Source organism: Phyllobates terribilis, unplaced genomic scaffold (assembly GCF_046119375.1).
Source record: "Phyllobates terribilis strain yellow unplaced genomic scaffold, ASM4611937v1 Scaffold_4__5_contigs__length_816908805, whole genome shotgun sequence".
In the NCBI taxonomy this organism is placed as follows: Eukaryota; Metazoa; Chordata; class Amphibia; order Anura; family Dendrobatidae; genus Phyllobates; species Phyllobates terribilis.
Window position 1 is genome coordinate 116,108,342 of NW_027362764.1, and position 27,492 is coordinate 116,135,833.

General features: G+C 42.1%; 1 protein-coding gene across 1 annotated transcript; it reads left to right on the forward strand.

The window, feature by feature from the left end:
- The first annotated feature begins 4,317 nt into the window (after window positions 1–4,317).
- Window positions 4,318–27,492, forward strand: KLHL10 (kelch like family member 10). Its single transcript, XM_073676529.1, has 5 exons — window positions 4,318–4,496; window positions 5,483–5,972; window positions 6,910–7,527; window positions 11,109–11,258; window positions 27,130–27,492. The coding sequence occupies exons 1-5, from the start codon at window positions 4,318–4,320 to the stop codon at window positions 27,490–27,492; spliced, it is 1,800 nt and encodes a 599-aa protein (XP_073532630.1).

Genomic DNA, 27,492 nt, shown 5'->3' on the forward strand with positions numbered 1-27,492 from the left:
CAGCATGTGACGGCGGAGCCTCCAGGAAGACCAACAGACAGGCGGCAGATGAGCGCTCCCAGGTGAGCGGGCAGGAGTCACTGGACAGGCAGGTGGTCACAGCACGTGACGGCAGAGCCTCCAGGTAGGCTAGCAGGCAGGTAGCAGATGTGCGCTCCAAGGTGAGCGGGCAAGCTGGTCCATAGACAAACTGACAAGAGTTGGAAGGCAGACCGTCGGACCTCAGGCAAGCAGGCAGGTAGTTGATGTGCGCTCCCAGGTGAGCGGGCAAGCTGGTCCTTAGACAGACTGACAGGAGTAGTAAGGCAGACCGTCGGACCTCAGGCTAGCAGGCAGGTAGCAGAATATCAGGCAGGAATAAGACAGCAAGCTGGCAGGAATCTGGCAGGTATCTGGCAGGTAACTGGCAACGGGACCTGAGGGCTGAAGCAGAGTAGTGAACAGTGCAACAACATTGCTCGGGCACCTTCATTTTGGAGGAGGTGCCTTATATATGGTGAAGTCCTCCGGCCATTGGCCGGGGACTCCTTAGGACGGCGTGCGCGGCCCCTTTAAGAGGGAGGGAGAGCGCGCGCGCGCGCCCTAAGCACAGTGGCCGGGAAGGAGCGCGCGCTGCCAGCAGAGCGGGAGGAGGACGCCGGGCACGGAGCAGAGAGGTGAGGGGAACAGCGTCCCTGCCTAGCAGAGGGCAGGGACGCCGGCGCTACACTTACTACCTAAGAGGTAGTACCTTAAGGTGTCCAAGACCCACTTGATGGCCAAACATTCCTTCTCCACTATGGAGTAATTTTTCTCACAGTATGTCAGCTTCCGGCTTAAATACATTATAAGGTGCTCCTCTCCGTTCACCTCTTGTGATACGACAGCACCCAGTCTGATATCTGACGTGTCCGTCTGGATCACAAACTCCTTTGAGAAATCCGGAGCCACCAGGACTGGCTGTTTTCACAGAGCCAGCTTTAGTTCCTAGAAAGCCGTCTCTGCTTCTGGAGACCACTTAGCCATGACCGACTTTGTCTCTTTAAGGAGGTCTGTCAAAGGGGTGGCTACCATGGCGAAGTTGGGGATGAACCGGCGGTAGGAACGCTCTGGCCTGCTTTTTTGAGAGAGGTTGTGGTCAACCCTGGATCGCGTCAATTGTATTTATTTGGGGCTTGATCATGCCTCTGCCTATGACATAGCACAAATACTTGGCTTCCTCCATGCCCATGGCACATTTCTTCGGGTTGATGGAAAATCCCGCCTTCTGCAGAGCATTGAATATTGCCTGGACTTTGCTCAGATGGCTTCCCAGATCTTGGCTGTAGATCACAATATCATCCAGACAGGATGCTGCATACTTCTTGTGGGGAGCTAGGATCCGGTCCATGGCTCTCTGGAAGGTAGCTGGAGCTCCCTGCAACCCAAACGGCATCTTGGTGTACTGGAAACACCCATCTGGAGTTGAAAAGGCTGTCTTCTCCTTGGCATCTTGGGCCATAGGAATTTGCCAATACCCTTTTGTGAGGTCAAGGCTGGTAATGTACCTGGCAGGCTCTAGCTTTTCAATTGGTTCATCTACCCTGGGCATTGGGTATGGATCGAACTTAGAGACCTCATTCAGTTTTCTCGTCTTTGCAAAACTGCCATTCTCCATCTGGTTTTGGCACCAGGACTATGGGACGTGACCAGCCACTCTTGGATTCTTCAATGACTCTCAGACTTCACATCCGCTTCATTTCTTTTGTGATTTTCTCTCGACGGGCTTCAGGAATCCAATACGGCTCTGTAAGGACCTCATGCTCTGTGATCTGGGTACAACCTGGTAGTTCGGAGAACAGGTCCCTGTTCCGCTGCAGCAACTCTCGGCACTGTTGCTTTTGGGCACATGACAGCGACTCAACCACCTTGACCTCTTCCGCATCGGCTTCAGGCTTTGCCACCAAACAGGGAGTTTCCACGGGCTCCCTATCTCACCATGTCTTGATCAGGTTGACGTGGTACACCTGGTAGGGATTTCTCCTCGCTGGTTGGTGAATTTTATAATTGACACCGCCAACTTTTTCCACTACTTAATAGGCACCCTGCCACTTAGCCAGGAATTTGCTCTCCACTGTAGGTACCAGCACCAGTACCTGATCTCTGGCGTTGAAGTGTCTCACCCTCGCTGACCTATTGTACACCCTCGACTGTGCCTCTTGTGCTTTGAGGAGGTGTTCTTTCACAATGGGCATTACTTCTGCAATCCCCTCTTGCATCTGTGACACATGTTCAATTACACTCCTGTAGGGTGTAGACTCAGCCTCCCAGGTCTCGTTTGCTATGTCCAGGAGTCCACAGGGAGTCGGCCATACAACAGCTCAAAAGGGGAGAATCCAGTAGAGGCCTGTGGGACTTCTCTGATAGAGCACAGAAGGTACGGCAGTAGGCAGTCCCAGTCCCGGCCGTCATTCTCTACGACCTTCTTCAACATGGTCTTCAAGGTTTTATTGAACTGCTCCACCAAACCATCTGTCTGTGGGTGGTAGACTGAGATCCTGAGTTGTGTGATTTTCAGGATCTTGCACAACTCCCTCATCACCTTGACATAAACCGAGTCCCTTGGTCCGTTAGAATCTCTTTAGGCAACCCCGTCCTGGAAAAGATATGGACCAACTCCCGGGCTATATACTTGGAAGAGTTTTATAGTGGCACCACCTCCGGATGCCGCGTAGCATAGTCCAGTACCACCAAGATGTACTGATGTCCTCTGGTGGACTTGACCAGGGGTCCCACTAGATCCATGGCGAGGCGCTCAAACGGAATCTCAATGACAGGTAGAGGCACTAAAAGGCTACGGAAGTGAGCCACCGGGGAGGTCAACTGACAGGTGGGACACGACCTACAATAATTCACTATCTCTCTGTGACACCTGGGCCAGTAGAACTTCTGGAGGATCCTTTCCTGGGTTTTTTCTAACCCCAGATGACCACCCAAGACATGTGCATGGGCCATATCTAACACCCTGCGTCTGTATGGTCCTGGCACTAGTAACCCATGTGCATAAAGCAGACGGAATTGAAAAGAATATATGAACAAAAATTCATTAACATCAAGTTATACAAGGAAAAACACACAGCAGAGGTTTTACTAGACTTACTTATTTCAAAACTGAAAATTAATAGCGTCCTCTAAGTACTTGTCAGCACATAACGCCTGCCAAGTGGAAAATGAGCTTTAGAATGAGCATTTAAAGATGTTGTCTCAAGTTCATAAATTATTAAAATTGCAAAATGTTCTTAAAATCAATTTACCCTGTAGATACAGGTTACCAGAAACATAGGTAAGGAGTGCACACCACTTGCAGGCTCTAAGCTTCAGAGCCTGTAACCACTGCTCTGAAGCCAGCTGGATCACTGGATCAGTCTTCAGTAGCGCACCACCGCCTGGAAGAAGCTGGGAGGTAGTGGAGGAGCAGTATGCTCCTGAAGACAGAAGATTACAACACTATTTTGATACTCCTTGATAAAACAATGCATATTTCAATCACATTTGCAAAGCTTTTTTGGATGAAACTGTTCCAACTCTAACTGCAGTTTTTTTTTTTTTGTAAAAAAAGGTTGTGGTTTTGCTGGAACTATGAAAATCATTAAATCATGGCACAAAGCTGTGATCACCAGGGAAAATAGTAGCCATACATTGTATATCAATGGAGCACTACATGGCAAACATTCAAAGAAGTTACATTTTATTACATGGATGGGTCAGATCTGTCCGAAGCATAGCTGATGATACTCTGTAGCTCTGTTCTTTGATTTATAGAGGGTGGTTCCAAGTGTGCATAAAAGCCCATGTTCACACGTTTAGTATTTGGTCAGTATTTTACATCAGTATTTGTAAGCCAAAATCAAGAGTGGGTGAAAAATACAGAAGTGGTGATGTGTTTCTATCATACTTTTCCTTTGATTGTTCCACTCCTGATTTTTGCTTACAAATACTGATGCAAAATACTGGCCAAATACTGAATATGTGAAGGTGGCCTAAGAGTCAGATACAGAAGTATAACAAAAGGCTGAATGGAAAGAAAAAATCTATCAGATCAGTTATATGAATTAAAGTAATAAACAATGCAGACAGCTACAACATGGATTATTATGGAACGTTAATTGAGATTAAATGGGGGTTGTGGAACTTTATGATACAAGTAATTAGATGAGACTCCGGTGTTCCTTTCTGACCATTCCATTCAGAATGACGCAATGCAGATTGTGATGTCATGAAAGAACATCAGATTTTGATTCCATAAACAGCTTGGAGATTAGAAGATGCAGAGACAGGACAGGCCACCATACATTCACAATGGATTCTGAGGAAAACTTTTACACCAGTGAAATGGAACGCAAAATGACCCCTGGGGCTTACACCATCTTTAATGAGCTTAGAATGGAGGGCAAGTTGTGTGATGTTATAATCAAAGTTGGCAGTGTGGAGTTCAATGCTCATAAGAACATCCTATGTGGCTGCAGTCCGTACTTTAGGTCAGTGTTTATGATGTTCAGTGGGAAATGTAATTTTATGAAAATGCCCACAATTTGCTGTAAATTTTAATTCTATGGATATTCAAGGGAATTTCCAGAAATAAGTATTTCATCAGTATGAGACAATCATAAATCAACAGAACTCACAGGCCCTTTCATTGTTTTTTCATACAGAGTTGATTGTCCTTACATGGAACTATGGCCGGTACTGAGACTTCGCTCCATTCAGTATCAGTCACAGCTGCATGTACATTAACAGGGTCAAATTGCTCTAGAATGCTTTCAGACTCTAGTGTGAACAAAAAAAACCCCAAACATTGACATCCTAAGGAAAGGCCAGTAATCCTAGGAGACCCCTTTAACTAGATATAGACGAATTTGGCAAAAATTTATATTTGCAGCTTTGCTTGAATTTCTTCAGGAAATTTGATTTGTATGGAATTTAATCTGTGTGAATGGAATGAGAACTATTATGTTCTGAGTTTTCTCCAGACACCAGAATATAATATAAGATAGGTTAAAAAAAGGAACAAAAAGTATATACTCACTCAGCACTGACTGATCATTCATGACATTGCGAGGCCTAGTCACCACAGAAGGTGCTGAAAATGGTGTTTATGGAAAATGCTGAGGATAGTAGAGCCCCAGAAGACTCCAAAGATGGTCCAGTAAAGACTGGACAGAATTAGGGCTGTGCGACAGGATATTTAAGACCCCGGTGTATATATATTTTTAACCCCTTTCTGGTTATTTATAGTCTAAAAATGATGGCTGGGCGGACACCATTTTGCTGGATTCATCCAAAGAGAATTCTAGATATCTGGATTTTGGTATTTTTTTGTAAAAATTTATTTGAGGCAACTTCAATTCATCTCAAATCAAGGTTTTAACTTATAACCTATATTGTTCCATTTAATAGTTTCTTGAAGGTAAAAGCAATTCTCACCTAGATCATGCTTTTATCTCCACCTTATTTCTCATTACAGAGCAATGTTCACAAATCGCTGGAAGAACAGTGAAGAGAAGGTATATGACATTTCTGGCGTCGCTCCAGAGATAATGAAAATGGTTCTACAGTATGCCTACACCTGGACTGTCCCGATCAATACCGACAATGTGGAAAGTCTCTTCATTGCGGCAGATTACTTCAACATTGAAGGTCTTCTCCAACTTTGCTCTGGTTTCCTGATAAACCAACTGTGCCCAGAAAATAGTATTGGTATCTACAAGTTCACTGAACATTACTATAGCCCCGAGGTTCAGCAAAAGGCACATGCTTACATCTTGCATAACTTTGAAAATATAATGAAGACCTCAGATGAGTTTCTTGATCTGTCAGCTAACGAATTTAAGATTCTATTAGAGAAAGATGAACTTAATGTTAAACAGGAAGAAGTTGTATTTGAAGCTATCATAAAGTGGATCAATCATAACCCAGCAAGCCGGCAAGAGTATATCTCAATTCTTCTTCCAGAGGTAATGCTGAATTTTTATCATGAAGCCTTCACCTAGAGTTAAACGCTAATCGAAAACATGTATCTGATACCAGTGAAGGTCTGGCCACTTGAAACCCAACGGTTCAGAAGAAGAAAAACTTGCTGATGACTGTTTGGCTTTTACTAAGAACAATGCCACCTACGTCGATGTTTTGTGTTCAAATTCGAGCTTAGATAGAAAGATAGAAATATACTGTATAAATTGCTGCATAGTACAACAGATGTATTTGATTACATATTTCTCTTGTTGTCTTTATCTTCATACTTTTTATTGTTTTGTCAGAGACAATTGGTTCTCTTTTTCTAAAGCACACCTGTCATCTCAGCTGACTTCAGAATAAGCTGTCATTTGTGTGTACATCAGGAACAACACTATTTCTGGCCATTATATGACTTTCATCCTGCATTTTCACCAGTTTTCTCATCCATAAATTCCAGTTGTCTATGAGCTAGTGGGTGTAGACTAGCTTCTATGATGTCTCCTATACATGGTACATGAAGACAAGAGAGACAACAGGGATTCATGTTCCCCTTCACTTTGTAGAATGCAGACAGAAGCATCAGCATCAGAGAGGACATTATATAGCAGTAGTGAGCAGTGTAGCTGTGAATCCAGTACTGGGGGGGTAAAACACTTACTAGAAAGCAGCATCACCTCTCCCACTCTGTTTCACCCTCTTTCTCCCTCTCTCCCCTCCATAGATTTCAATAGACTGCTGTATTCTGAACTCTCAATGAATTGTTAATCTTTTTAATGAGACAGATTTTTTCTGAGTGAGTTACACGTTCAGGAGACAGAGGGTATTAGAAAGGGCTAATAGTTGGAGAAAAAGGCATATTTCTTTGACAAAATGTTACAAAGTGTTATTGATTTTTCAGTTTTTTGAAACAATAGTAACCATTATATCTCTTTCCAGGTTCGCTTTGCCTTCATGCACACTGAATACTTTGGCAACAATGTCAAATCCAACATCTATATAAAAGACAATGAAGAGTGCAAACCTATTCTAATTAATGCTTTCAAAGCCATGTATAACCTCAATGTTAATGGCCCCTCAAATTCTGATTTTAAAAACCCTATGAGCAGACCCCGTCTTCCTTATGCAATCTTGTTTGCTGTTGGAGGTTGGAGTGGAGGTGGACCAACCAATGCCATGGAATCATATGATGCTCGTGCTGAAAAATGGATCAATGTTACATGTGAAGAGGAAAGTCCAAGAGCTTATCATGGAACAGCATACTTAAAGGGCTATGTGTACATTATTGGTGGATTTGATAGTGTGGATTATTTTAACAGTGTAAAATGTTTTAATCCGGTCAAGAAAACTTGGAAGGAAGTAGCACCCATGCACTCAAAGAGATGTTATGTCAGTGTCACTATTCTGGATGGAAACATCTATGCAATGGGAGGCTTTGATGGCCATTTTCGTCTAAACACAGCTGAACGATACCAGCCGGAAAGCAACCAATGGAGTTTGATTGACCCTATGAATGAGCAAAGAAGTGATGCAAGTGCCACCACACTTAATGATAAGGTAAGGAGATATTAATCTTAATTAGAGATAAGCAAACCGGTGTCGTTCATACTGGTCTTCAAAAGGAGATGGGCTGGAGTGCACAGTGTGGGCGATGGGAGGATTGACAAGTCTGTAGTCACGCAGAGTGACTGCAGACTTTTCATTTTAGGCCGGATAACCCCATTAAGAATTTCATGTACGGGTGTAGTGAGTATTTGTAACCCATATATGCCTCATGGAACTTTATAACAATGGATTGGGGAAAGTAAAATTAAATTTTTACCACTAAAATGTAATAAAAGCTGCAAATTTTTAACTTTCACCAGGGAAAATGGGTAAAAATGAACCCCAAAATTAGTCATGCAATTTCTCCTGAATGCAGCGGTAACACATAGAGTATCTGCTTGGAAATTACAGTTTGGCCACATGGTAGGGCTCAGAGGGGAATGAGCGCGATCTGACTTTTGGAGCGCAGATTTTGGTGGGATAGAATATGGGTGTCACTTGCACAGACCTCTTCATGCCAGAACAGCAGAAAAATTCCAGAAAGTGACCCCATTTTTGGAAATTATACCCCTCAATGAATTGGTCTAAGGAAGCAGCGTATTTTGCTCTCACAGGTTTCTCAGAAAAAAAGTATGGGCTGGATGTTGCTGAGTGAACATTGCAAATATGCCAACTTAGTGCCCATATATTGTGCCCAGCTAGTGATTCTGGACAAACGTACCCTATAAATTGTTCAGTGACTTCTTGCTACATTAATGCCAAATATGAGGACTCTAACTGCAGTTTAATCACAGTGGGGCTCAGCAGGGGGAAGAAGGGAGCATTTGGATTTGGGAGCATAGATTCTGCTGGATTGGTTTTTGGGTGCCATGTCACTTTTCCAGAGCCTTTGTCCTACATGTAATGTATTTTTCTGCTCACAGATGACGTTTTTGAAGTTTTAATTGGTAATATTTTGGGGTACAAAACATTTTTTGGTCGTTTTCAGTATAAGGCTTGGTTCACATTTATCCTGTACTTTCTGCTGAGCACTTACGTCGGCTTTTCCACCTAAATTCCCAACAAATGTGACTGAGACTGAACCTCTGATGGAACTGCTATAATGAGGCAGATGATGTCACTTTGGATTCCTCTGCCCTCTGTTTAAGTGTCCCATCGTTTTAGACATGCACAAAAATGCTGTCAATCTCACTTTTTTTGTGCTAAAAGATGCCTAAAATGACAAGATTCCTCAGGAACGGAGGCCAAACATAGTCCAAAGTGACTCCATCTGCCTCTGTATAGTGAGTGGTTCTGCCTGGTGTTTGCTTTGATTCACATCATCTTAGGGATTTTGACAGAAACCCCGAGGTATGTGCTTAGCGTACAGCACAGGATAAATGTGAACCAAGAATTATACAGATTTTTGGGAAGCAGAATGAACAACTAAACAGCAGTTCAAGAATTGTTTTTATTTGATTATATTTTTTTTGCGCTATATAAGTGATAAGATGATTTTATTCTTTGGCTCAGTACGATTACAGCAATACCACATTTATATATTTTTTACTTTTTGTTACTTTTACACATCAAAAACAATTTTTTCATCATTTTCTAAGAGTCACAATTTTTTCTTTTGTTTTCCACCGACAGAGCTGTGTGAGGGCTTGTTCTTTGCTGGGCAAGATGTTTTCAATAATACATTTTTTTACATACAAATTTTTGATCTCTTTTTATTCCATTTTTTGCTTGTCAGTATGGTAAAAAAATGGTTTCAAGTTTACATGGTAACGATGGGCATCTAGGATGTTAAAAGGCCATGGCCAGTGATAACACATATCGAGCTCGAGCCAGGATAGTGTATAACAACCTCCTGCAGTACCTGAGAGCCCTTTCTGATCTTCTCTGCAGCATCACTGAGAAGATCAGAGCTGGAAAAGTAGCTTGCTTCACTGTGATTGGTCTCTGTGTGTAGATAGATCAATCGCAGCAATCACAGTGCGAGACTAAATCTGATTGGTCTCGGGCTAGATAGCTGCATGTCTCCTGTGTAGGAGACAGTAGTTTGTGTTAAATGCTCACCTTGTGATTACGTGCACTGACAGTGTGACTTAAAGGGGTTTTCCCACGAGCAAAAGTTCATTTAACTCAATAGATCTTGGAATAATAATAATTTCCACTATTGGATGTGTTTTTAAAAAAATGTTCCTGTGCTGAGATAATCTTATAAATGTGCCCCTGCTGTGTACTGTGTAATGGCCGTGTCTTACCGTACAGGGATATGGTCTGATCATACCACATCTCCTGGGCAGGGGAGGAAGTAAGAGTATACAGATATTACAGCAGGAGATCACAGCTGATTCTTATTGTGAGGCAAACCATTTCCCTGCCTGTTTTTAAACAATGTCTTACTTCAAAAAAATAATAATTTGCGATCCTATGCTGTAATGTCTGCATACTTTTTTTCTACCCCCCTGCCCAGGAGCTGTGGTAAGATCAGATCATGTTTTCCTTTCATAAAACTTTGGGTTATACAGTAAATGATGCTAGTTATAATAAAACAAACGATGTAATAATTACCCTCCCATGGGTTCAGCGCTGGCTCTATACCACTGCCCCCATCTCTGTTGTCAGAAGCACTAATGTCACAGTTGAACATTTAGACAAAATAAAAGAATGCTGGAACTTGAAGATGAGGAGGCAACATTTTAGATCAGTTTCACAGTGAATTAAAGACATTTATATTCTGGAAATTATAGCATCGTTTCTATATATTCATTCATCAGGCATACACTGCATATTTTAGCACTTAAGCCTCATTCACTTCATTATTAACTATGCTCTTAAATGTAGCATCATATAATTCAAGACACATCAGTTTTAGTGATGAGCGAGCATGCTCAACACATGTGAGGATTCCCTATCAAACAGGCAATCTCTGCATGTGTTGAGGCTGACTACCAGCCATAAATCATGCAAACGCAGGGACTCAAACTTAATATACGAACACGCCGAAAATACTCGGAAAGAACCCGAGCGTGCTCGGCGAAAGGGTTAAACGAGAACACTCGCTCATCACTAATCAGTTTCCAAGAGGTCACTGTGAATGGTGTTCTTGTGCCCCTCTTTATATAGAATAAGGGTCTTGGAAATTGAGTGGTTCCTCCCCCACACACACTCTGGGATTCACATTTTACTCTGATAAGCTCTGGCACATCAGAGAAAACAGAATTTAAAGATCCAGCCCACAGAGACGTGACTGGTTGGACCGCTTCTCCCTGCACTGCTCTAGTTAATTGATAGATCTCTCCCATGTGCGTACCTTGGGAGAAACCTGTCAATCAGCTCGAGTGGTTAAGATCTTAAAGCACACCTAGCTGTAATTAGGCAGCCAGGCTCTGATTCAAGCTGCTCATGGTTTGGGCATCATGAATAGACAGACAATTTCCCTTTAACATTCAGAGAAGCCACACACTTGATGGTTACTTCCTTATTCTTTGTTCTTTAATTCTACTATTCTATTGAGGTACTACTACATTTTGTTAACTTTTTCTTCTATATGTATAAAAAATTGTATGTAAAAAATTTATGCTTCTTCTTATTTTTTTTCACAGATCTATATATGCGGAGGATTCAACGGGAATGAGTGCTTGTTCACTGCTGAGATGTACAACCTTGAAACCTTGCAGTGGAGTACAATTTCTTCAATGAGGAGCCGACGTAGTGGAGTGGGAGTTGCCGCTTATGGAGAAAAAATATATGTGGTATGAAGGACTTATATTTAAAACCTGTTATTATTGGACATGAGGCAAACCCCAAAAATGTACAAGCTAACCAATTCGTCAATCAGAGAATTTTATAATTCTAGAACATATTTCTCCCTTTGAAAACGATTGCCTCGATTCATTGTTTGTGTTTTTTCTAAGTCACTTTCCTTTTTTGTCTTATGGTATTAGATATTTTTGGAGCCAAATTCATCAAAATGACACATACAATTCATGAATTTGGTGCAGAGTTAACAATGGGTTTTCTTCCTGTCTTGAACCATTTTTACATCTTTTGACACTAAATTTTTTTATGTTGGCACAAAAGAAATTAGAAAAATTGAAGCAAAAATTACTGGCGTACTAAAAAATGCATCAAGGGTGACTGGAGTGAAGATGACCCAAATTTTGTGATTTTTTAAAAAAGTGGCAATTAATTAATGAATTAATTAATAAATGAGCCTAAATCATTTGGAATTACAAGACTTTGCAAAGGGGAAAACTAAAAAATTTAGTTAACACATGTAGTATATAATAGACTTCAAAAAAAGCGCAAGTTGAACAATGAATTGGGTGCAAACAAAAAAAGCCCAAAACTAGACAAAAAATTGTTGCACAGCAATGATGGATCAGGGCCGATGTATAGTTAAAGATAGACCCGTAGTGTAGCCAATATTTGTCTTAACAACTTTATACCAATTTTTGTTTTCATTTTTTCCTCTGCATTTTTCAAGAGCCATATTTTTTTCAGCTTTCCGCCAACATAAATAGCCATTTGAGGACTTGCGGGTCAAGTTGTAGTTTTAAATGACAAAAAAAATACATGTACATCAAGTTCAATTGAGGGATGGTAAAGAATAAAGGGAAGACGTTTAAAGGGAATCTGTCCCCATATTTGACCTATCTAAACTATTACTATGGGCATACAGGTTATATACTGCTGTAGAGAGTGATACCTGTATACCTCATATCAGATGCCTTGTTGTGGATAAATCATCTTTTATCACTTTATATAAATTAGCTCTTCCAGGCTCTGGGGAGGATGTTGCCTGGAAGATAACTCTTGTCTCCAGAGCTTATTTTACATGTGCTTTTTTGGGCTATTTAGGCTATTCTGGCTTTTTCTGGTGGCTAATGTGGGGTCTTATACTTCAGTGCCATATTTTTATGTATGTAGAATAAGTTCTACATAGTTTCACGTGCTGCCCCACAGTGGTTGCTCATCTAATGAGAATCAATCTTCTGCCCTGCTAGAATTGGGGGAACCTTCAATCAAGATGACGATTTAATAACATGGAGACATCCTCCTTTTTTAAGGTCTCCATGTGACCTAGATCATAAAATGGAATCCAATAGAAAATGCCGAGGCATCGGACTCAGATGTGTTTGAAAGTAGAGACAATCACAAAAAAAGACAACATTTTGGGTATTAAGCAGCCTTTTTCAAACGCGGATTGATAACTTAGGACCCTGATTCATCACTTGCAGTTTTTTTTACCTTGTATCTTTTTTATGCTGGTGGATTTAGTGCCAAATTCACCAAAATTGTGCACCATGTTTGATGAATTTGGTTCAAATTTAAAGACACTATTTTTTTATCTACTGCTTTATTTGCACTGTTTTTGAATAAAATCTCAATCCAAATGTTGCATATTACACTGTGTTCCAAATTATTATGCAAATAATATTTTCTCAGATTTTCCCAAATTACCTATATGAATTGCAGTCATTGTAATTTTCCAGTCAAATAACTATTAGAGTACAATTGAAAGGTTTTTGTACAAACTGCCTATGATAACAGTATATTTAAAAAAAAATAAAAAACTCAAACTGCACTCAAAATGCATGTTCAAAATTATTATGCACAGCCGAGTTTTCAACCTTTTCATTTTAATAAAGAACAAAAAAAATGGTCATTTTTGAAATTATAAGCATTAGCAGGTTATTACAAACTGAAATCAAACAGTTTTCAACTCAAAACTTTATTCTAGGTGATGTTACATTTGCACATAGGACTGCTTGTTCGAAAGGAGCTTCTGAACTCTCTCGTCCATTGAATTTGTCAGGTTTTGGATGGTTTCTGCTTCAATTGTTTTGCATGAGGACAGAATACCCTCCCAGAGCTGTTGCTTAGATGTGAACTGCCTCCCGCCATCATAGACACTCCTTTTGATGATGCTCCAGAGGTTCTCAATGGGGTTGAGGTCAGGGGAGCATGGGGGCCACACCATAAGTTTGTCCCCTTTTATGCCCATAGCAGCCAGAGATGCAGATGTGTTATGTGCAGCATGAGACGGGGCATTATCATGCATGAAAATGATCTTGCTGCGAAATGCACGGTTCTTCTTCTTGAACCATGGAAGGAAATGCTGTTTGAGAAACTCAACAGACATTATGGAGTTCATCTTTACCCCTTCAGGGATCCTAAAAGGGCCGACAATCTCTCTCCCCATGATTCCAGCCCAAAACATTACTCCACCTCCTCCTTGTTAGCGCCGTAGCCGTGTTTGCATGGGGTGTCCATAAACCAGCCATCCTCCACTCCATGCATCTGGACCATCGAGATCATTTCATGCATGATAATGCCCCGTCTCATGCTGCACATAACAGTTGAAAACTGTTTGATTTCAGTTTGTAATAACCTGCTAATGCTTATAATTTCAAAAATGACCATTTTTTTGTTCTTTATTAAAATGAAAAGGTTGAAAACTCTGCTGTGCATAATAATTTGGAACATGCATTTTGAGTGCAGTTTGAGTTTTTATTTTTTTTAAAATATACTGTTATCATAGGCAGTTTGTACAAAAACCTTTCAATTGTACTCTAATAGTTATTTGACTGGAAAATTACAATGACTGCAATTCATATAGGAAATTTGGGAAAATCTGAGAAAATATTATTTGCATAATAATTTGGAACACAGTGTAGATTGTTAGTCTTTAACATGCAAAAACAAAGAAAAGAAATACAGATTATGTACTACACTAGGATATTGGTGGACGATTGTACAAAAATTTTGCAATGTTTCAAAAATTCCCGAATGATGAATTAGCTGACAACATCTGAAAAATGAAAATCATGCGCACATTGTCAAATAAGTAAATGAAGAGAACTGTAGAAGCTGATATAAGGATTAAGAAAAAGCTAAAATGAATTTGTCGCAAAAATAAAAATGCCTAAACCCAAACCAAATAATGGCACAAAATGAATGATAAATCAGGACTAGTGATGAGCGAGCATGCTCGCCACTGCTCGGTACTCGCCGGAGCATCTCAATACTTGAGATGCACGGAGCTCGCCGAGTACTTGCGCGATGCTTGGGCGGGAACTCGGGTCCCCGTCCTGCATGTTTGGCACTATTTAGAGCACCAATCATGCAGGAATTGTCTGCCACTCACTGTAATGCCACAGCCATGGTGGTTGTGGCATTACAGTGATTGCCCAAATCGATGGGAACAGTGCTCACAGTGAAACATGAAAGCCGTGAATTCATCAGCGGCATACACCGGTACCCGACAATTTAGAACAGAAAGAATAGAGCATCACACATAGATTAGATAGATAGAAACATGTCAGTCACATATATAATAAGTACAGTGACAGTGTTGGTTACTGTACTTTTTATTTAGTGTTAAAATAAAGGATTTATTAAAAAAAAAATAATAGTGCTTTCATGCACCCGTCTATTTGTTTGTTTGTATTTTTTTTTAACTTTCACTATGGGGTTAGCAATGGGGGTGTCTTATAGATGCCTCTCCATTACTAACCTGGGCTTGATGTCAGCTGGCATTATAAGCTGACATCAACCCCAACCCTATTACCCCACTGCCACCACTACAGGGCAGTGGGAAGAGCGAGGCTAAGTGCCAGAATTGGCGCATCCTATGGATGCGCCATTTCTGGGGAGGCTGAGGGCTGGTGTTTCTAGCCTGGGAGGGGGCCAATATTCATGGCACCCTTCCTAGGCTATTAATATCAGCCCCCAGCTGTCTGCTTAGCCTTTGCTAGCTATTAAAATAGGGGGGACACCACGTCATTTTTTTGGGGTCCCTCATTTTAATAGCTAGTAAAGGCTAGGTATTCAGCTGGGGGCTGATATTAGTAGCCTGGGAAGCTCCATGGGTATTAACCCCTTCCCAGGCTTCAAACATCTGCCCCAGCCATCTGCTTAACCTACGCTAGAGACTAAAACTACGGGGAACCCCACGCCAATTTTTTTTTAATAAATCCTTTATTTTAACACTAAATGACAAGTACAGTAACCAACACTGTCACTGTACTTATTATATATGTGACTGACATGTTTCTATCTATCTAATCTATGTGTGATGCTCTATTCTTTCTGTTCTAAATTGTCGGGTACCGATGTATGCCGCTGATGAATTGCCAGCCGGCTTTTTTAAAGAGATAAACACACTATTATTTTTTTAATAAATCCTTTATTTTAACACTAAATAACAAGTACAGTAACCAAAACTGTCACTGTACTTATTATATATGTGACTGACATGTTTCTATCTATCTAATCTATGTGTGATGCTCTATTCTTTCTGTTCTAAATTGTCGGGTACCGGTGTATGCCACTGATGAATTGCCGGCTGGCTTTTTTAAAGAGACGGGTGCATGAAAATCGGAGGGCACTAGTGTGTTCCAAGTGCCCTGCTATGTTTTTCATGCACCCTCCTATATACCCTGCCTGCCTGTCTGCCTATATATTCTGCCTGCCTGATGTTTAATTGAGCACTGTTCCCATTGATTTGGGCAATTTTTGACCTTCTGCAGACCGCCGGGGGGGACTGCCAGAAAAATGCTCGAGTATCCCATAGACTTACATTGGGCTCGTTGCTCGGGTCGAGCACCCGAGTATTCCAATGTGCTCGACCCGAGCTTCGAGCACCCGAGCATTTTAGTGCTCGCTCATCACTAATCAGGACCTCTTTGTTGACATTTGCAAGTTATATAATAATGAGTTGCGTAATAACAGTGGATAGCATATTAGCACACAGGAGTATGCTAAAACATTAAAGATTTAAAACAAACTTGTAATATAATAAATCCTTTACGGGGTTTTAAACCAAGATTATAATGAAAATATTAAAATGATCACACATGGCTGTAATAACCTGAAGAACTAACAAGTTACAGAAATAATGCTGAAAATTGCTTTATTCAAAAAATTTAAAATCGGTATCAGTAAAAAAAAAATTAGGGTACCTGAAATGCAGACAGGGAAAAATGGAAAAGTGTAACTGGCTATAAAAGAGAGTTTGCCATGAGTTTTGACCTCTGCTATATAGAAGATGGAAGAGCAGTTGAAACATATTTATGTTCGGGGTCATGCAAGTTTTATCCAAGTTTTAATTTTAATTAACCTGTCACTGGTGTGACAAGTGCCCAAATAGGGGGCATATAAATGTGAAGTGTTCTGGGCTCTTAGCATTGAATACTTCCAACCAGCGGCGTAACTACAGTCCGATGGGCTCAGGTGCAATGCCTGGACAGCCCCCCACCCCATCCTGTTGTGTGTGTATATATATACATATATGTCCTCCATTCTGATTTATGTCCCCCATCCTGGTATATATCTTCCTCATCCTGCCTGGGCTCCATCCTGGTATATATATATCCCTCATTTTGGTATATGTCCCTCATGGTCCCACCCTGATATACAGTGGGTACGGAAAGTATTCAGACCCCTTTAAATTTTTCACTTTGTTTCATTGCAGCCATTTGTTAAATTCTAAAAAGTTCATTTTTTTATCTCATTAAAGTACACTCTGCACCATCTTGACTGAAAAAACTAGAAATGTAGAATATTTTGCAAATTTATTAAAAAAGAAAAACTGAAATATCACACGGTCATAAGTATTCAGACCCTTTGCTCAGACACTCATATTTAAGTCACATGCTGTCCATTTGTCCATTTCCTTGTGATCTTCTTTGAGATAGTTCTACTTCTTCATTGGAGTCCAGCTGTGTTTAATTAAACTGATAGGACTTGATTTGAAAAGGCACACACCTGTCTATATAAGACCTCACAGCTCACAGTGCATGCCAGACCAAATGAGAATCATGAGCTCGAAGGAACTGCCCAATGAGCTCAGAGACAGAATTGTGGCAAGGCACAGATCTGGCCAAGGTTACAAAGGAATTTATGCATTACTCAAGGTTCCTAAGAGCACAGTGGCCTCTATAATCCTTAAATAGAAAAAGTTTGGGACCACCAGAAGTCTTCCTAGACCTGGCCGTCCAGCCAAACTGATCAACCATGGGAGAGCAGCCTTGGTGAGAGAGGTAAAGATGAACCCCAAGATCACTGTGGCTGAGCTCCAGAGATGCAGTAGGGAGATGGGAGAAAGTTCCACAAAGTCAACTATCACTGCAGCCCTCCACCAGTCAGACCTTTATGGCAGAGTAGCCTAACGGAAGCCTCTCCTCAGTGCAAGACATATGAAAGCCCGCATAGAGTTTGCTCAAAAACCCATGAAGGACTCCCAGACTATGAAAAATAAGATTCTCTGGTCTGATGAGACGAAGATAGAACTTTTTGGTGATAATTCTAAGCAGTATGTGTGGAGAAAAGCAGGCACTGCTCATCACCTGCCCAATACAATCTCAACAATGAAACATGGTGGTGGAAGCATCATGTTATGGGGGTGTTTTTCAGCTGCAGGGACAGAACGACTGGTTGCAATTGAAGGAAACATGAATGCGGCCAAGTACAGAGATATTCTGGATGAAAACCTCTTCCAGAGTGCTCTGGACCTCAGACTTGGCCACAGGTTCACCTACCAACAAGACAATGACCCTCAGCACACAGCTAAAATAACAAAAGAGTGGCTTCAGAACAACTCTGTGACCATTCTTGACTGGCCCAGCCAGAGCCCTGACCTAAACCCAATTGAGCATCTCTGGAGAGACCTGAAAATGGCTGTCCACCAACATTCACCATCTAACCAGACGGAACTGGAGAGGATCTGCAAGGAAGAATGGCAGAGGATCCCCAAATCCAGGTGTGAAAAACTTGTTGCATCATTCCCAAGAAGACTCATGGCTGTACTAGCTCAAAAGGGTGCTTCTACTCAATACTGAGCAAAGGGTCTGAATACTTATGACCATGCGATATTTCAGTTTTTCTTTTTTAATAAATTTGCAAAAATGTTTACATTTAATTTTTTTTTCAGTCAAGATGGGGTGCAGAGTGTACTTTAATGAGATAAAAAAAATGAACTTTTTAGAATTTACCAAATGGCTGCAATGAAACAATGAGTGAAACATTTAAAGGGATCTGAATACTTTCCGTACCCACTGTATATGTCCCCCATACTGGTATATATGTCCCTTATCCTGGGCCCCATCCTGGTATATATAGCCCCCATTCTGGTATATACAGTATATGTATGACGCGCCCCCTGGGCCGTGGAGTACTCGGTAGCCGGGCGGGTCGGTGCTGGGGATGTCACGGTGGCAGTGACCCAGTCCGTGACCCAGGGCGGTCAATTAAAGGAAGGGAAAGGGGAATAAAGTTTTTAGAGATAATGTTCGTGTTGCCACCTGTGGTATGCAGCTATATAGGGCCGCCGCTGCGGTGCAGATCCACTGGAGCTGATGGTGACGCAGCAGAGTTGGTTCAGATCTCCACAGGCAGAGCTTAGCTCCAGGGCAGGATATAGAGATTTTATGAGGTAGATGTTGTTGGGGCTGTGTAGTGCAGGGCTGGTGATGGCGCAGCAATAATTCCAGGACACAGTGGGGTGCAGTCTTCAAGGTTTGCTCACAGTTGTTCAAGACTCCAGGTTACCAGGGCCAGTGGTTAACCTCCCACGTCGTCCTGTGTTCACCAGGGAAGGGGTTCAGCAACTCTCAAGTCTCTCAGGAGTACTTAAACGGGACCCCATTCTATGTTCCTTTCACGGTCGTCTTCCCTGCGCTGGCTCTCGCCTTCCTGCCCTGCGCCTCACAATCAGTGTCCCAAGCCGATAGCCTCGGGTCTTGTCGCGCGACTTGCAATCCCCTGGACCCTACATGGCCACCTTTTCGGCGATGTAATTGTGATGGTTGGCTGCTACACCTTGCAAATACAGCAGCCTCCGTTTATCTAGCAGAGCCTGATTATTCTCCACTAGTTTAGGGGCCGGTCCCCTCTGCGGCCTGATCCCTCCATGTCCGTGTAGATTCTGGTGCACGGGTGGCTTCCTGCACTCACCATGCCCCTGGGATCCCCTCTGATTCTGGAGCCTTCCCTCTGCTCCTGTCCTCTCTCTCCTGGGCCTCTCTTACCAGGCCCGCTCTCCTCTCTCTCCTGAGCTGAGCTCCTTCTGACCTCCCACTCCCTACTGTTTCTCCTCTGGACTCACACACTTCTTGATGGCTCCCCTCCTTCTTATACTCCTACTGACAGTGCTCCCCTGATCTCTTTCCTCCACCCTCACCCACTACATGGTTCCACCCTCCAGCTAGGGACCAGAGACTGTGCTCTCCCTTAAGAGCAATCTCGCCCTTCCCTACTGAGGTGGAGTGTATTGGATGTGGGTGTGTGGGTCCCGGGTAGTACTCCCTCCTTACCTGAGAGTGGGGTACCACACCTCTGGGTGAGATGCAGTACCTCTGTGGTGACTGAACCTGCAGGGGCGCCACATATGTTCCTTATCTTGGGCCCCATCCTGATATATATATATATCCCCCCTCCTCTTATACACTGTGTTCCAAATTATTATGAAAATAATATTTTCTCAGATTTTCCCAAATTACCTATATGAATTGCAGTCATTGTAATTTTCCAGTCAAATAACTATTAGAGTACAATTGAAAGGTTTTTGTACAAACTGCCTATGATAACAGTATATTTTTAAAAAAATAAAAAACTCAAACTGCACTCAAAATGCATGTTCCAAATTATTATGCACAGCAGAGTTTTCAACCTTTTCATTTTAATAAAGAACAAAAAAATGGTCATTTTTGAAATTATAAGCATTAGCAGGTTATTACAAACTGAAATCAAACAGTTTTCAACTCAAAACTTTATTCTATGTGATGTTACATTTGCACATAGGACCCCTTGTTCGAAAGGAGCTTCTGAACTCTCTCGTCCATTGAATTTGTCAGGTTTTGGATGGTTTCTGCTTCAATTGTTTTGCATGAGGACAGAATACCCTCCCAGAGCTGTTGCTTAGATGTGAACTGCCTCCCGCCATCATAGACACTCCTTTTGATGATGCTCCAGAGGTTCTCAATGGGGTTGAGGTCAGGGGAGCATGGGGGCCACACCATAAGTTTGTCCCCTTTTATGCCCATAGCAGCCAGAGATGCAGATGTGTTATGTGCAGTTTTCCATACAGGTGCCAGCTGGAAGGCAATGGGACTGATACTCTGATATGGTAAAAATATTTGGCCTTGTTGTGATGGGCTCTAAAAAGATTGTCTGGCAAGGTACTTAATCCTAGCAGCCCTTGTACTCTTCGCCTCACCTCTAGTCGGGCTTGACTATCTCTAACCGCCAACTGCCAACTCCCCCTGGTCACCATAGTGACCAGACTATAGAGGATGTTGATCAGACATCCTCCAATACAGTCCGTTGCCGACCCTTATACCACCACCTGCTGGTCTCCAGTGCTATTACAGAGCAACAATTTACATTTAATTTAACAAAATGACACCAGGCAATATATCAAAGCATGACTTATTCGACAGGCTCATATGAATGCAGAAATGTTTGTAATGGCCTCTTTTGGGTCATTACAGCCCCATCGTGGTATATATATCCCCCACACTGGTATATATATGTTACTTATTCTGCCCCCATCCTGATATATATCCCCCATCCTGGTATATGTCTCTTATCCTGTGCCCCATCCTGACAATATGTCCCTTATCCTGGTATATATCCTTTATCCTGAGCCCGATCATGGTAAAATGTTCCTTATCCTGAGCCCCATCCTGATATATGACACACATTTTGCTGTTGTTTTTTAGTGCATAGAAAAAAAATAAACCATTATGCTCACCTTCCCTCGGCTCCCCCGCCACGCAGCATCATCTTCTGAAGCTGGCAGCTGACTTCAGTATGCAAGCGATGGGAGCGCATGACGTCATTGCCATGCACCCCCTGTCATATGCACGCCGACATCAGCTGCTGACTTCTGATTGGCAGCGTGTATTGCCGCGGTGACGACCTCTGCAACCGCGGGCGTTACGCTCCCGCTTCCCACTTCTCTCCTCTGCTATTAATGATAATTGTTGCAAGAGATGGTTAGATGATGGTGTGCTGGTTTGAATAAATAAGGTACAATTGAGCACATCTTGAAAACATTAATTCCCTTCAAAATACTGTCCATTATATGATATGTACTTGCCCCAATGGTTTTTCCACTGTTCATAACAACTACACTGTGTGCAAAATTATTAGGCAAGTTGTATTTTGGAGGATTATTTTTATTATTGATCAACAACTATGTTCTCAATCAACCCAAAAGACTCATAAATATCTAAGCTTAATATTTTTGGAAGTTGGAGTGTTTTTTTATTTAGATTTATCTATCTTAGGAGGATATCTGTTTGTGCAGGTAACAATTACTGTGCAGAATTATTAGGCAATTTAATAAAAACCAAATATAATCCCATCTCACATGTTTATTTTCACCAGGTAAACCAATATCAGTGCACAAAATTTAGAAATAAACATTTCTGACATGCAAAAACAAAAAACAAAAAAATTAGTGATTAGTGTTGAGCCACCCCCGTTCGTCGAACTGTTCGTCGAACACCTTAGAACACCGTCGAACACCGTTAAAACCAATGGCAGGCAAACAAAAACACATAGAAACACATAGAAAACACCTTCAAAGGTGTCCAAAAGCTGACAAACTGCTCAGAAGACGCTTTCTTTAAAAAAGCCGGCCGGCAATTCAGCAGCGGCATACACCGGTACCCGACAATTTAGACAAGAAGGAATAGAGCCTCACACATAGATTAGATAGATAGAAACATGTCAGTCACATATATATGAAGTACAGTGACAGTGTTGCTTACTGTACTTGTCATTTAGTGTAAAGGATTTATTAAAAAATATAATAGTGTTTTCATGCACTGTCTCTTTAAAAAAGCCGCCGGCAATTCAGCATCTGTACCCGACAATTTATAACAGACAGAATAGAGCTTCACACATAGATTAGATAGATAGAAACATGTCAGTCACATATATATGAAGTACAGTGATAGTGTTGGTTACTGTACTTGTCATTTAGTATTAAAATAAAGGATTTATTATTAAAAAAATTGGCGTGGGGTTCCCCTTAATTTTAGTCTCTAGCGGAGGTTAAACAGACAGCTGGGGCAGATGTTTGAAGCCTGGGAAGGGGGTAATACCCACGGAGCTTCCCAGGCTACTAATATGAGCCCCCAGCTGAATACATAGCCTTTACTACCTATTAAAATGGGGGACCCCCCAAAAAAATGACGTGGGGTCCCCCCTAATTTAATAGCTAGCAAAGGCTAGGCAGACAGCTGGGGGCTGATATTAATAGCCCAGGAAGGGAGCCATGAATATTGGCCCCCTCCCAGGCTAGAAACACCAGCCGTCAGCCGCCCCAGAAATGGCGCATTCATAGGATGCGCCAATTCTGGCACTTAGCCTCGCTCTTCCACGCTGCCCTGTAGCGGTGGCAGGGGGTAATAGGGCTGGGGTTGATGTCAGCTTATAATGCCAGCTGACATCAAGCCCAGGTTAGTAATGGAGAGGCGTCTATAAGACACCCCCATTACTAACCCCATAGTCAAAGTTAAAAGAAAACACAAACACCCAGAATAAAGTCCTTTAATTGAAATAAACACACAATCCTTTATTGTTCTAAATTAAACTATACTTACCATCACGCCCATTCCAGCTGAAGCCAACGATCTCCTGCAATAAAAGAAAAATAATAAACCAACCTCATCCTTACCTTTCCATGGTTCCCACGACAGCTTCAGCTCTGCTACATCGAGATGACAGGCTGGACCGCAGCAGAATGCTGCCATCCAGCCTGTCATGCCGCAGACACTGAGAAGAGCAGGCATGCTTGTGCTCCTCAGTGTCTCGCTGTGACGGCATCCAGATGAGCCGAGGTCATGTCCAATGAACTCGGCTCACCTCATGCACGTCACTGACAGCGTGGGAAAATTCTCACGCTGAAGTGCTGAGTGCAGGAGAATTCTCCCACGCTGTCAGTGACGTGCATGAGGTGAGCTCATGTCCAATGAACTCAGCTCACCTCATGCACCTCACTGACAGCGTGGGAAAATTCTCCTGCACTCAGTGCTTCAGCGTGAGAATTCTCCCACGCTGTAAGTGACGTGCATGAGGTGAGCCGAGTTCATTGGACATGACCTCGGCTCATCTTTATGCCGTCACAGAGAGACAATGTGGAGCGCAAGCATGCCTGCGCTTCTCAGTGTCTGCGGGATGACAGGCTGGATGGCGGCGTTCTACTGCGGTCCAGCCTGTCATCTCGATGTAGCAGAGCTGAAGCTGTCGTGGGAACCATGGAAAGGTAAGGATGAGGTTGCTTTATTATTTTATTTTTATTTCAGGAGATCGTTGGCTTCAGCTGGAATGGGCGTGACGGTAAGTATGGTTTAATTTAGAACAATAAAGAATTGTGTCTTTATTTCAATTAAAGGACTTTATTCTGGGTGTTTGTGTTTTTTTTAACTTTGACTATGGGGTTAGTAATGGGGGTGTCTTATAGACGCCTCTCCATTACTAACCTGGGCTTGATGTCAGCTGGCATTATAAGCTGACATCAACCCCAGCCCTATTACCCCCTGCCACCGCACCAGGGCAGTGGGAAGAGCGAGGCTAAGTGCCAGAATTGGCGCATCCTATGAATGTGCCATTTCTGGGGCGGCTGACGGCTGGTGTTTCTAGCCTGGGAGGGGGCCAATATTCATGGCTCCCTTCCTGGGCTATTAATATCAGCCCCCAGCTGTCTGCCTAGCCTTTGCTAGCTATTAAATTAGGGGGGACCCCACGTCATTTTTTTGGGGGGGTCCCCCATTTTAATAGCTAGTAAAGGCTATGTATTCAGCTGGGGGCTGATATTAGTAGCCTGGGAAGCTCCGTGGGTAATACCCCCTTCCCAGGCTTCAAACATCTGCCCCAGCTGTCTGCTTAACCTCCGCTAGAGCCTAAAATTAAGGGGAACCCCACGCCAATTTTTTTAATAATAAATCCTTTATTTTAATACTAAATGACAGGTACAGTAACCAACACTATCACTGTACTTCATATATATGTGACTGACATGTTTCTATCTATCTAATCTATGTGTGAAGCTCTATTCTGTCTGTTATAAATTGTCGGGTACAGATGCTGAATTGCCGGCCGGCTTTCTTAAAGAGACGGTGCATGAAAACACTATTATTTTTTTTAATAAATCCTTTACACTAAATGACAAGTACAGTAAGCAACACTGTCACTGTACTTCATATATATGTGACTGACATGTTTCTATCTATCTAATCTATGTGTGATTCTCTATTCCTTCTATTCTAAATTGTTGGGTACAGATGCTGAATTGCCGGCCGGCTTTTTTAAAGAGACAGTGCATGAAAACACTATTATTTTTTTTGATAAATACTTTACACTAAATGACAAGTACAGTAATCAACACTGTCACTGTACTTCATATATATGTGACTGACATGTTTCTATCTATCTAATCTATGTGTGATTCTCTATTCCTTCTATTCTAAATTGTCAGGTACCGCTGCTGAATTGCCGGCCGGCTTTTTTAAAGAGACGGTGCATGAAAACACTATTATTTTTTTTGATAAATCCTTTACGCTAAATAACAAGTACAGTAAGCAGCACTTTCACTGTACTTCGTATATATGTGGCTGACATGTTTATATCTATCTAATCTATGTGTGAAGCTCTATTCTTTCGGTTCTAAATTGTCGGGTACCGGTGTATGCCGCTGCTGAATTGCCGGCTTTTCATGTTTCACTGTTGGCACTGTTCCCATCGATTTGGGCAATCACTGTAATGCCACAACCACCATGGCTGTGGCATTACAGTGAGTGGCAGACAATCCCTGCATGATTGGTGCTCTAAATAGCGCCAGACATGCAGGACACGCTTTTGGTGCACGAACAGTTATCGAACATAACCTCGAACAGCCGAATTTTTGCAAATCGTTCGGGTTCGTCGAACAACTCGAACACCGCCCAAAACAGCTCAAATTTGAGATTGGCGAACAGTTCTAGTCGAACACCGCTCATCTCTATTAGTGATCAATATAGCCACCTTTCTTTATGATGACACTCAACAGCCTTCGATCCATAGATTCTGTCAGTTGCTTGATCTGTTTTCGATCAACATTGCGTGCAGCAGCCACCACAGCCTCCCAGACACTGTTCCGAGAGGTGTACTGTTTTCCCTCCCTGTAGATCTCACATTTTATGATGGACCACAAGTTCTCTATAGGGTTCAGATCAGGTGAACAAGGGGGCCATGTCATTATTTTTTCTTCTTTTAGACCTTTACTGGCCAGCCACGCTGTGGAGTAGTTGGATGCATGTGATGGAGCATTGTCCTGCATGAAAATCATGTTTTTCTTGAATGATACCGACTTCTTCCTGTACCACTGCTTGAAGAAGTTGTCTTCCAGAAACTGGCAGTAGGTCTGGGAGCTGAGCTTCACTCCATCCTCAACCCGAAAAGGTCCCACAAGTTCATCTTTGATGATACCAGCCCATACCAATACCCCACCTCAACCTTGCTGGCGTCTGAGTCGGAGTGGAGCTCTCTGCCCTTTATTGATCCAGCCTCTGGCCCATCCATCTACCCATCAAGAGTCACTCTCATTTCATCAGTCCATAAAACCTTTGAAAAATCAGTCTTAAGATATTTCTTGGCCCATTCTTGACGTTTTATCTTATGTTTCTTGTTCAAAGGTGGTCGTTTTTCAGCCTTCCTTACCTTGGCCATGTCCCTGAGTATCGCACACTTTGTGCTTTTTGATACTCCAGTAACGTTGCAGCTCTGAAATATGGCAAAACTAGTGGCGAATGGTATCTTGGCAGCTTCACGCTTGATTTTCCTCAATTCATGGGCAGTTATTTTGCGCCTTTTTTGGCCAACACTATTCTTGCGACCCTGTTGGCTATTTGCCATGAAATGCTTGATTGTTCGGTGATCACGCTTCAAAAGTTTGGAAATTTCAAGACTGCTGCATCCCTCTGCAAGACATCTCACAATTTTGGACTTTTCAGAGCCCGTCAAATCTCTCTTCTGACCCATTTTGCCAAAGGAAAGGAAGTTGCCTAATAATTATGCACACCTTATATAGGGTGTTGATGTCATTAGTCAACACCCCTCCTCATTACAGAGATGCCCATCACCAGATTAACTTAATTGGTAGTTGACTCTCAAGCCTATGCAGCTTGGAGTAGGACAACATGTATAAAAATTATCATGTGATAAAAATACTCATTTGCCTAATAATTCTGCACACAGAGTAATGCTGTTAAGTGCCTCCAGCTATTTTTTCTTAACCTCTTCTAAGTCCTAAAAACACTTTCCCTTTAGGTTTTTCTTCATTCTTGGGAATAAGAAGTTGTCGTAGGGGGCTAGGTCAGGCAAGCGAGGGAGTGAGAAACCGTTGTCATTCCGTTTTTTGCCAAAACTGGTTGATTTTCAATGCAGTGTGGAAGGCGCGTTGTCATGATGCAGTAGCCAGTCATTAAAGCATTGTTATCTTAATATTTAAATGATCTTTATTTTATTTTTCAGGTTGGAGGTTTTGATGGATCAAATCGCCTAAGAAGTGCACAGGCTTACAACAATGTTGTAAGTGTTTAATATTTAAATGATCTTTATTTTATTTTTCAGGTTGGAGGTTTTGATGGATCAAATCGCCTAAGAAGTGCAGAGGCTTACAACACTGTTGAAAACACTTGGCATGTGGTGCCAAGCATGTACACACCACGGAGCAACTTTGGCATAGAAATACTAGATGACCATCTTTTTGTGATAGGAGGATTCAATGGATTTACCACCACATCCAATGTTGAATGTTATAATGAAACAACAAATGAGTGGTATGATGTCCGTGGTATGAATATATACCGCAGTGCCTTAAGTTGTTGTGTGGTCCCTGGCCTCATCAACATCCGAGACTATGCAGCCTGCCGAGACATCAATTCCAGAGATGAGGTCAAAGCGTCCTCCTGTACGGGTTCACTATCAGTATGA

What these genes read in the sequence shown, in the direction of transcription:
- KLHL10 (XM_073676529.1), top strand. Translation starts at nt 4,318, where the DNA reads ATGGATTCTGAGGAAAACTTTTACACCAGTGAAATGGAACGCAAAATG. An exon ending in GGCTGCAGTCCGTACTTTAG is followed by an intron (nt 4,497 to 5,482) that starts GTCAGTGTTTAT and finishes TTCTCATTACAG; the next exon opens with AGCAATGTTCACAAATCGCT. An exon ending in CCACCACACTTAATGATAAG is followed by an intron (nt 7,528 to 11,108) that starts GTAAGGAGATAT and finishes TTTTTTTCACAG; the next exon opens with ATCTATATATGCGGAGGATT.